The sequence below is a fragment of the Phyllostomus discolor genome, chromosome 5 (assembly GCF_004126475.2).
Source record: "Phyllostomus discolor isolate MPI-MPIP mPhyDis1 chromosome 5, mPhyDis1.pri.v3, whole genome shotgun sequence".
NCBI lineage: Eukaryota > Metazoa > Chordata > Mammalia > Chiroptera > Phyllostomidae > Phyllostomus > Phyllostomus discolor.
Window position 1 is genome coordinate 63,194,194 of NC_040907.2, and position 12,091 is coordinate 63,206,284.

At 34.7% G+C, this 12,091-nt stretch overlaps 1 protein-coding gene across 1 annotated transcript in view; it reads right to left on the reverse strand.

Moving 5' to 3' along the window:
* Positions 1 to 12,091, reverse strand: part of TTLL7 (tubulin tyrosine ligase like 7) — a 142,036-nt gene that overhangs the window by 16,622 nt on the left and 113,323 nt on the right. Inside the window, exons 19-20 of the mRNA XM_036026342.1 lie at positions 8,023 to 8,183; positions 1,466 to 1,639 (exon numbers count right to left, since the gene is read on the reverse strand). Coding sequence (XP_035882235.1) covers positions 1,466 to 1,639; positions 8,023 to 8,183 — 335 coding nt within the window. The remainder of the gene's footprint in view (positions 1 to 1,465; positions 1,640 to 8,022; positions 8,184 to 12,091) is intronic.

A 12,091-nucleotide genomic window follows, 5' to 3' on the forward strand; every position in this document is an offset into this window, starting at 1 on the left:
ACATGGCTATGGACTTGGGCAGGGAAAAGGGTATGTTTACTGACCACCACCACCTCCTCCAAAAATGCTTATAATCACTATGTTGGGGTTATATGAACATTTATCAGAAGTGGAGAATTCAAAATTCCAGAATTAGAAATACCTCTTCTGACCACCAGATGGGGAAAAAAATTAAAAAGCCTGAAGCAACTTGAAGGTACAAGTTCTTTCTCGAGAGCAACTTCCTATTTTGCCTACTCACAAGTTACATGAGCCCCCAACAGAAAGTGGATTATGAAATCTGGAATTGTAAGAGTAACATTAAAAAGATTGAAACAATCCTTCCTGACTAGAATTTAAAGTTTTCCTGATCATGCTTCTAGAGTGATCTACTTAAAGAGAAGCCTCTTTCATATATATGTTGTAAAGTCTTAAAGATGGCCATCATCCTTTCATTTGGAAATCATATGGAAATATTAATGAAAGTAATAGAAGTTTATTTCAATAAGTTGCTTCAAACAATTGAAACTATAGAATATGGCTTTGGCATTTACATACATTGAAAATTGATGACTACCTTCACCTCTACCATTGTGATCAACCAGCTTCTGTTTGTAGAGAGTTAAAGTAGGTTAAAGGTATTGCAACAGTATAATAACAGAATCCAGGACAAGCAAAGATTATAGGTCCATCTCTCACTACTTTTTGTGAAAACCATTCCAAGCCAATACAGGTCAAAAAGAAAATTCAAGCTAAGGTGGTTTCATTTTCTTTATCATCTATTCAACTGTTAGTTGAATCCTATCCTTTCAAGATCACTTAGTTTTTCAAAGTCATGGTTTACTCTCTTCCATCCTAAAGAGTGATACAACTTCACATATGTGAAAAATAAAGTCATATATTTATCTTTAATTCTAATGGGAACTATGATTGTTTTGAGATGCTAAAATGTGCTTCTTGTTTACTCTGTATATTTTTGCAACTTAATAACAATATTATTTTTATGCTTTTGGAAACTAAGTGGATAACATTTATAAAAATTCAATTTTTAAATAGAACTTAACAAAATACATCTCCCACTGATTTGTTTGGTTATGAAAGGAGTAGTAGAAGTATACTGAACAATAAAAATTAAACTAAAGGCATCTTCTCAACTGTTAGGCTTAACAATAAATGTTAAAATATCCCTATTGGGGAAAAAAGTTAAATTTATTAGCAATTTTAACTGTTTTTACTTGGCTTATAAAAGCAAAAGTATGTAAACCTAATAATCTCATTTTCATTATTGCCATCCCCTTCAGGTTTATATGGTCCTTTAAAGGTAACGATTGTGCAAATTCAAACTATTTTGTAGACAAGAGTATGTATGAATTTTCAGTCTTTGGCTTTTTCAGTAGCCATATAAAAAAAAGCCTTTCAGTTTCAAACTGCATCATGGCATCACTTAGTATAAAACTCACAGAGTCTAGGCAACATAAACAAGTACCTGGAATTACCCCAATCAGTACAAATGCCTGAGAGTGATCCTCTTGCGTCAGTTGCGTGTCTGTAAACCACTAGCAGGCACTGTTTACATAGTTCGACCAGGCGCTGGCAACATTGGAGCTGCAAAGGAGTCACCACCTCAGGGCTTTTACTGAAAATACTCTCCCAAGAGGATCTGTTGGCATGGAAACAGACATGATCTCATGAGGCTGTTAACAATGGCAACCAACTATATCACTTACCTAGCAACAAAACAATAAGAAAAACTAGAAATAGGCTCACACATTTTAAGTGACAATTGAAAGGTATAAAATAAATATATATTAATAAATTAATCTTGATATTAAAAACAACATAGAATTCATAGACATTTGTCTATAAAGACTACTACTACCAACTGTGGGTAAATGAAAGGATGGTTTCCCAACAACTCCTAAAAAAATTGAGTTACTCTGTACTAAAGTTTCTGTAAAGTACTGAGCTAATTTCTCAAAACTTAGGTATTCCAGGAATTTAGGTTTTCTAGTAAACTGTATTTACCTTTATGTTAATAATAATCCCACAAAAAAAGAATTAAAGGGATATTTGTGACCTCTTTGCACTAGGAGAATTTAGGTTAATCCCTTCATTATGACCACACCTTTTAAAACTTTCAGATATAATTATGTGCATGATATTCCTAGAGTTCTCTACTCTAGAAGTAATATTATCACAACAAGTACTGCCCTCCAAAATCCCAAAGGTAGGGTCCTCACTTGGCTCATACCAAAGTAGGCAGTAGTGAGTGCTCATGTTCTTACATTCTCAGTGAACTTCAATTGCATTTGTGTGCACACGTGTGTGTATTTACAGTTCTTAAGTTTACTGTCATGGTCCAAATCAGGAAATACCTCATCACTTATCACCCCACCACCACCACCAGAAGTGACAGAGAGACAGAGAAAGGGAATGAATTTTTTCCCTTAATACAAATGAAACTCTTCTCAAACCTCAAGGGCAAAGTTTGGTTTGAAGCTAGGTAATGGTTCAAATCTCTTTTTACATAAACCAATTTACTTAGCCCTCAGAGAGAGAAAAGAGTATATTTTCAGGAAGAAAAGAAATATTAAGGAAAATATTTTTCTGAAGAAACAGACTTCCCGGTGGGAAATTCAAAGACTCCATTTCCAATCTTCTGTGGATATTTGATATCTCTGGAATTCTTTTAAATGCTTTAGAAATTCATAAAGCTATTTTTTATTAGAAAGGCTACTTTTTTTTCAGGAAAAACATGGTCTCAAAAAGACAGCATGTCATCAGTGAATGATGACAGGTTCTCTTAAAAGTATAAGATTCAAATGAGTTGATTAAAAGGAATAAATTTTCTTGCATGTTGTGAGATGTTCAGGAATCAAGAGTAATATGCTAATAATATGCTAGTTAAATTAACTCTAAAAATAAAATTTAATTTATTACTTAATATAAGTAAAACTAGATATGTTTATGTTTATATATATCCAATTCACCTAATTTAATAAAGAAAATCCAATTATATGTATGTATCCAATTTACCTAATTTGATAAAGAAAAATACTGAAAAATACCAGTTAATTAAGGAATATGTTTATAATTAATAAGTCACCTAGCAGGCCCTATATGTCTGAGCCCAGTGAAATAAAAATTCATATAAATATAAATACACTCAGAAAATATCCTGTGTTCTGACAGTCTACCTAACACTTCTCTCCATTGGGATTCTGGATATTTCTGCAAAAATCAACCTCTCCTGCAAACGTCCCCCTACTTATTTTTTGATCTTTTGGAGCCATTTGATTTGATCCAGTATCTGGTCACTCACATCATGATAATTTTTCTTTTCAGAGGTAAGAAAAGGACAAGTAAAATGGAAGAAAGATAAAAGAGCTTCTTCTATGACACTCTAAATTGATGTAACGTTCTGAATATGTGAATTATAATCCGAGCAGCTTTAGCTTCTCATTCTCTCATTCTTAAATGATTAACATAAACATACAGATCAAGGGCCTTTACCTACTTTTGGTGTGTATGTTCACTACCACTGGCTGAAGACCACCTTCTACTCTGTTATCTATATTTAAGTGTCAGCATGCCGGAACCCTCATAAAGAAAAAGGAAAATGAACAGAACTTGCTTCATTTAGTACTAAGCTAATGGCACCCCCTCTTCACCAAGGAAACCTGTCCTTCAACTGAGACCCCACCTCCTACCCACCACCTGGCATAGCTGAGTAAATGTGAAATGCTCCCAGGACACTACAGTATCTCAACTTTCAGTGCTACACGAACTTTTTAAGAAGGTGAAGGATGTGGAAATAATTAAAAATACCAGTGCTTTTATCAAAGAACCCAGGGTTGTATCTCTCTGCTTTCTGAATCTAAATTCCAAGGAAATGGGAGAACTAAAATCCGTGAGTTCAAAAAGAAAAAAATAAATGGTTAAAAAGTTCTTTCTGGAACACCTAAATCCTCAGAGAAACATGAAATAAAACTACTTTAAATGACATTTGTTGGTCATATATTAATAAGATCCAGAATACTGAACACCTCTAGCAACAAAGGGGAGTTATTAACAAAATTCAGGGACTTGAAAAGCTTCATATAACCCAGAAATGCCATAATTTTCATGTCCTTTCTCATCAAAACATTTAATAAAGCAGTTATCGGTGGTGAAACTGACTCATTTCTCTCTCCTTTACTGGAAGAAGCCTAGTGGACGGATGAGTGGCCCAAAGTTAATTAAGTAGAAGAAGGGGAAGGGGAAGGTAAAAAACATCGGTATTATGCCAATTGAGTAATCAGCAGCAGAAAGAGTAATGAGCTGAAAAGTACAAAAAAAAACATATTGAAATGGAAGTCATATGAGAATAAGTTTCACATCATTTTAAGTAGTCCACATGTTATACGTACATTTTCAAGTAGGCAGAGGGTTCAGCCTAGAAGCAGACTGCCTGCCTTAGAATATTCCTTATAATTTCCCCTTTCCCTAAGATGCTAAAAGAAAAGCTTTTCCATGAGAAACTTCCACAAGAAAATGCCTTTAGCTAAAGGGTCATGTCAGGGTTTTGAGGAGAAAGAGGGCTTTTCCAAACACAACATTCCTTCCCCCCTATTAGCCCCTGCACCCTCCTCTCTGCTTTTCCTGGAAAACAACCATTTTTCCTCTTCCTGCAAATCTCAGCTGAAATGTTACTTCCCTTGGCCATCCTTTCCAAGCTCTAGGCCTTGTCTGCGTCCTAAAAACTCTTAACTTCTGTTATCCCAGTAACATGGTGGACACACCTTGGCTAGTGTGGCTCAGTGAACTGGGTTCCAGCCTGGGAACCAAAGATCTCTGGTTCGATTCCCAGTCAAGGCACATGCCTGGGTTGCAGGCTAGGTCCCAAGTTGGAGGCATGGGAGAGGCAACCAAACAAGGTATCTCTTGCACATCGATGCTTCTCTCCCTCTCTTTCTCCCTCCCTTCCCCTCTCTCTAAAAATAAATAAATAAAGTCTTTTAAAAAAACCATGGGGGAAAATTCTAAGAGCTATTCCCTTAGAGAGAACACATTCAGAATGTGAGGCAATATAACACTCCCAGGAGGCTGCATGTAATAAAAAAAAAAAGGTCACTAAGCACAGACTTCAGCAGATTGGAAGAGCAAAAGAGAGGGATAAAGATGTTTTGTATGTGATGCATTAGTATAACCTCCAAGCCAATTCCAAGGAAAACTACCATAAATATCTACCACATTCTTTGATACTGCTGGGTGTAGACTGGGAATGGTTTACTCATTGTTTTATTATTGGGCTGTTGACAGGTAGAGGCAGTAATCGAGTATGCCCGGAGTTATTTGGATTATGTTTTTCCAAAGTTTTGCACCTAACTATTAAAGATAACTGCAATCTCTTATTAAAATCTTTCCTTTAGAACTAAACTAAGAGAATAGTTCTACCCTGGCCAAAGTTAAAGGTGTATACATTGACCGATATGATCTAAAGATAAGTAGAACTCTTCTGGATCCACACTGAGAATCAAACATACACAACACCATTTGACCTCATGAAACTGAGGAAATCTAAGAAACTCACTTGTAAAGCTGCAAAATAAAACCCAGTATTAAATTCACCTCTATGAACCACCAAGTTAAAAAAATAAATGGATTCAAAGCTACTCCCACTCCACCTGCCCAGGGGCAGTGGGAAGGGGATTTGGCTAATGCTATGGACTTTCAATAAAGCAAGCTTCGAAAGTGCTGTCAGGGCTACTTTGAAGGAACTTAATAAAGCATAGTGTTAAGGGCTTGATGAGCTCTTGATGACTCAGACAACTTAGATTTCAATCCAGGCTCACCTAGCTACTATGAGAACTTGGGCAAGTTATATAGTCTCTTTATGCTTCAAATTCCTTATCTACACAATGAGAATAATAATAATAGATTACCCAAAATATTTTGGTAATTTTAATAATATTTAACATGTAAAACAGTGTCAGACACTTAGTAAGCCTTCAATAAATGATAATCTCATTATCATTACTTAGTCATCACATACACCACCAAAGAAAGTTGGAAGAGTATTTTGCCAGGGCAAGAGAAAAGAATTCTGAGTTAAGTTAGAGTGTATTACCAAAATAGTTCATGGAAAAGAAGCTCTAGCAGCAATGAACCACCACTTTATGAGCATTATCAGGGTCTGGCATTAGGGATTATCTCACGGACTCAAAGTCATCAGCTCCAATATCAGTAACAGACTGCCTCACTGCCTTCCATGGTAGAGAGTAACTGGGAGTCATACATGGCATTCCAAACAATGAATCAACAAACAAAAATTCCAATTATGAATTCACATTGAGAGAACTTCTATATCAACTAAGGGGCCATGGAGTACAGTCTAAAGATTTCACTTAAGTTTCTATAGAACTAATGTATAGCCTGAATTATTCTCTGATTTCATTACAACCCAGAGCACCTTATGAATTCTCCATGTTGGTGAATGGCAGCTGAGGATAATCATGGTGGTGAGAATAAGTGTGCAAATGTTATACATGATTCAGTACTAAATGACTAGAATATTTAAATGGTGGACATTCAGAGATCATTTCAGACTGCAATTGTTTGTTGAGATTTTACAAAAGAAATGTATAGTCTGAGTCTTTGCACAGGGTTTAAATAATGCAGAGGGGACTGAAGGACTGGGGTTGTAGCAAGCAACCCAGTGAGGTGCTCCATGGCAAGACATTCAACAGCTCAGAGAAAGAAGAGGCACACTTTTAAGATATTTGAAAAATGATGAGTTTGTTTTTCTAAAACAGAGTTCAAAGAGGAAAGTAATGAGGAGAAGACTAGAGAAATAAGAAAGAACTAGCATATGTGAGAGTCTTGTGCCTCTAGATAAGAAGTTCAGACTTTCACGATAAATGATAGAATTCACTACAGATTTTAGGAAATAATCCTGAGACTAGGGCAGGTAAAGGAAACAAAAAATTGAAGGCAAAAAATGCCTAGAACTCTATTAATTCTAGCTTCTATTACAAAAAGACTCCCCTTCTCTGAGATCCTATAATACCTTATCACTGTCTCTTTTATAATCATTACTTTTGTATATATCTTATTTTGTCTATTGGAGACAGCCGAACTAATTGGTTAAAGGCATGAAATCTGGATCCCTGAGTTCAAATCCCAGTGTACTAGGTCTTTAGAACCTACCTGTGCCTCAGTTTCCTTGTCTAAAAAATAAGAGATAATCAGAGAACTGCTTCAAGGTCACATTATGAGGACTCAATCACTTAATTACATAAAGTGTTTAGAACAATGCCTAGCACATAGTAAGTAGTATAGAGTGGTCCTATTCCCATTGTTTTTTAAAGCCTATCGAGGGAAGGATCTATGTTAGATTCAACTTTGTATCTCCAAAAGTATTGAACACAGTAGTAAGTACTTGATAATTGTTAAGAACAATGAAAGACAACCTAGAGTAGCCATAGTGGCTATATGACAGAAAAATGAACACGATTTAGCAAATGGTTGAACAAAGACAGTGAAAGACAAGGCAGATGCAGATGCGCCTGAGATGTCAAACCTGAACAATTAGGAGAATAACGATGGGGTTAAGAGAAGTCAAGAAGGAAACTCATTCCTGAATGAAAGGAAGGTATGGAATGTTTGGTTTTAGCTATCTTAAGGCTAGCATGATGATGAGTCACAACAGCTTTGGCAGGACTGAAATTCTGGGGAGGAGCATGAGTACAGCCATAATTTCAGAAATTGTTTACATAGAGACAAACACTGAAGAACCTTAAGGATACTGAGATTTTTCATTAATTAAGACCACCTCTTTCCCCTGAATTCAAAATAGTTTGATAGTGTTGTATTCATAATCATCAGCTCTACGAACTCAGCTTAACTGCTACAAATTATAGTTGAGTATTAAAAATTACATATAGTAAAAAAACCCATATTTTAAGAGATTATTACAGAAATTTAACCATGTTATTGAGCTACCTGTATAACTTTTGGTAAAATATTTTAAATGAAAATAATAAAATATAACTTAGAACTTACCCTGAATCACAGAAACAATTCCACAGTCCCTGGCCATGACTCCAGAGTAAGCGGTTAAAAACCCGGTTAAAAATCCGATATAAATATATTTCATCAACATCAGTTACTTTCCAGATGCGTGGAAGAATTGTACGAATACTTGTTTTTACTATGTCCAAAACCTAGTAGAAGAAACAAAGTATTTCAAAATCTAGATGTATATGTGTGTAAGTCTAAAATTCAAAGATAAAAATATTAAAAGATGAATACAACAAACACACACAGACTTACTCATAAATGAACAAAAGCACAGACTAAAAGTCCAGAAATAGATAATTGTATTCAAAACACTGGTATATGCATAGGTAGCAAGTTCAACCACTGTAGTTAAGATTAAATTTAATCAAACAAGAGGATATGACCCATGTAATAAATATTTATTCACTCAACATACAAATGCCTAAATATGTATAGCTAATCCTGATATACATAAAGGGAGAAACTGACAGTAATATAGTCACAGTGGAGGACTTTAACACGCCATTGACATCAATGGATAGATCTTCCAGAGAGAAAATCAACAAGAAAATGGATGCCTTAAATGACACAATAGATCAGATAGATTTAATTGATATCTTCAGAGCATATCACCCCAAAACAGCAGAATATACATTCTCTTCAAGTGTACATAGACCATTTTCTAGGATAGACCACATTTTAGGACACAAAACAAGTCTCAATACATTTAAGAAGACTAAAATTGTATCAAGCATCTTCTCTGACCATAATAATATGAAACTAGAAATCAATCACAGGATAAAAACTGAAAAATATACAAAGAAAAGAAGGCTAAATAACATGTTACTAAACAATGAAGGGGTTAATAACAAGATCAAGGAAGAAATCAAAAGATACTTTGAAACAAAAGAAAGTGAAAACACAACACCTCCAAATCTATGGCACACAGCAAAAGCAGTCCAAAGAAAAGAAAATTCATAGTATTATATGCCTAATGTAAGAAACAAGGAAAATCTCAATCTAACTTTATACACTTAAAGTAAACTGAAAAAGAACAACGAAGTCCAAAGTGAGCAGAAAAAGGGACATAATAAGGATCAGAGCAGAAATAAAATAAATAATTTCTAAAAACAAAAATACAAAAGATCAATGAAACCAACAGCTGGTTCTTTGAAAAGATAAACAAGATGAAAAAACATTTAAGCAGACTCATCAAGGAAAAAAGAGAGAAGATGTAAATAAATAAAATCAGAAGTAAAAGAGAAGTAACAACTGACACCACGGAAATACAAAAGATTGTAAGAAAATATTACAAACAACTCTACATCAACAAATTAGACAATATGGACAAAATGGATAAATTCCTAGAAACATACAATTCTTCCAAAACTGAATCATGAAGAATCAGAGAATCTGGACAAACAGATTACAACCAGTAAAACTGAAGTAGTAATCAAAAAACTCCCAACAAACAAAAGTCATGGGCCAGATGGATTCATAGAGGAATTTTACCAAACATGCAAAAAAGAACTAACACCTCTCCTTCTCAAATTACTCCAAAAAAAGGCAAGAAGGGAGAAGACTTCCAAGTTCATTTAATGAGGCCAGCATTATCCTAATTCCAAAAACAAAGACACTACAAAGAAGGAAAATTACAGGTAATATCCCTGATGAATATACATGCTAAAATCCTGAATTAGCAAAAAAAAAAAAAAGAGCAAATCAGATCCAGCAAAAACATTTAAAAGGTCATACAACACAATCAAGTGGGATTTACTCCTGGAGTGCAAGGTTGGTACAATATGTGCAAATCGGTAAACATAATATACCACATAAACAAAATGAAGGATAAAAACCACATGATCATTCCCAGCCAGGGTACATGCTTGGGTTGCAGGCCATAACCCCCAGCAACCTCACATTGATGTTTCTCTCTCTCTCTCTCTCTCTCTCTCTCTCTCTCTCTCTATCTATCTATCTACCTATCTATCTATCTCCCTCCCTTCCCTCTCTAAAAATAAGTAAATAAAATCTTTAAAAAAAAAAAGACAGAACTAAGCATAATACACTTTAAAAAAAAACACATGATCTTATCAGTAGGTGAAGAAAAGGTATTTGATAAAATCCACCACTGATTTATGATAAAAACTCTGAGAAAACTGGGAACAAAGGGAACATACCTCAATGAAATAAAGGCCATGTATGACAAATCCACAGCCAATATCATACTCAATTGGCAAAAACTACAAGTGTTTCCCTTAAGACCGGAAGCAGGACCGGGATATCTTGCTTTCACCACACCTGTTAACATAGTACTAGAAGTCTTACCCAAAGCAATCAGACAAGAAGAAATAAAAGGCATCTAAATAGGAAATGAAGAAGTAAAACTATCATTATTTGCAGGTGACATAATACTGTATATAGAAAACCCTAAAAATTCTACCAAAAAACTTCTAGAACTGATAAATGAATTCAGTAAAGTAGCAGGATACAAAATATATATCCAGAAATCAGTTTCATTTCTATATACCAATAATGAACTATCAGTAAGGGAAACTAAGAAAACAATCCCATTCACAACCACTTCAAAAATAAATAAATAAAATACCTTGGAACAAATTTAACTAAGGATGTAAAAGACCTGCACTCAGAAAATTATAACACACTGAAGAAAAAAATTGAGAAGATACAAATAAGTGGAAGCATATACTATACTCATGGACAGAAAGAATTAACATTATTAAAATGCCCATATTAACCAAAGCAATCTAGAGATTCAGTGCAATTCCTATCAAGGTACCAATGGCATATTTCACAAATCTAGAACAAATACTACAAAAATTTATATGGAACCATACAAGACCCTAAATAGCAATAGTGATATTGAGAAAGAAGAAGAAAAATGGAGGAATGAGGCTGCCTCATATCAAACCATACTACAAGCCCATAGTAATCAAAACAGCATGGTACAGCAGAAAAACAAACATACAGATTAATGGAACAGGATAGAACGCCCAGAAATAAACCCACACCTTTTATAGTTAATATTTCACAAAGCAGGTAAACACATACAATGAGCTAAAGATAGTCATTCAATAAAATAGTGTTGAGAATATTGGATAGGTGCAAAAAAATTAATCTAGACCACCTTCTCACATCATACACAAGAATAAACTCAAAGTGTTTAGTCTTGAAACTTAAAAATCCTAGAAAAAAAACCTAGGGCAGTAAAATCTCAGACATTACTCACAGCAATATTTTCTGATATATCACCTGAGGCAAGAGAAACAAAAATAAAAATAAACAAATAAAACCACATCCAACCAAAAGGTTTTTGCACAGCAAAGGAAATCATCAACAAAGTAGAAAAACAACCTACAGAATGGGAGAACATTTTGGCCAATACATCTGATGAGGGATTAATATCTAAAATTTATAGAGAGCATATACAACATAACACTAAAAAAGCAAACAATCCAATTAAAAAATGGATGGACATTTCTCCAAAGAGGACGTACACATGGCTTATAGACATATAAAAAATGCACAATGTCACTAATCATCAGAGAAATGCAAATTAAAGCCACAATGAGATATCACCCCACACCTGTCAGAATGGCTATCATCAATAAATCTACAAACAAGTGTTGGCAAGGATGTGGTAAAAAGGGAATACTCATGTATGATTTGTAGATGCAGACTGGTGCAGCAACTGTAGAAAGCACTATGGAGTTACCATGAAAAATTAATAATGACCCTGGCTGGCATAGCTCAGTGGATGGAGTGCGGGCTGGGAATCAAAGTGTCCCAGGTTCGATTCCCAGCCAGGGTACATGCCTGGGTTGCAGGCCATAACCCCCAGCAACCACACATTGATGTTTCTCTCTCTCTCTATCTCTCTCACTTCCCTCTCTAAAAATAAATAAATAAATAAATAAATCTTAAAAAAAAATTAATAATGAAACTGCACTTTGACCCAGAGATTCCACTCCTGGGAATATATCCAAAGAAACCCAAAACATTAATTCAAAAGAATATATGCACCTCTATGTTCATTGCAGCATTATTTACA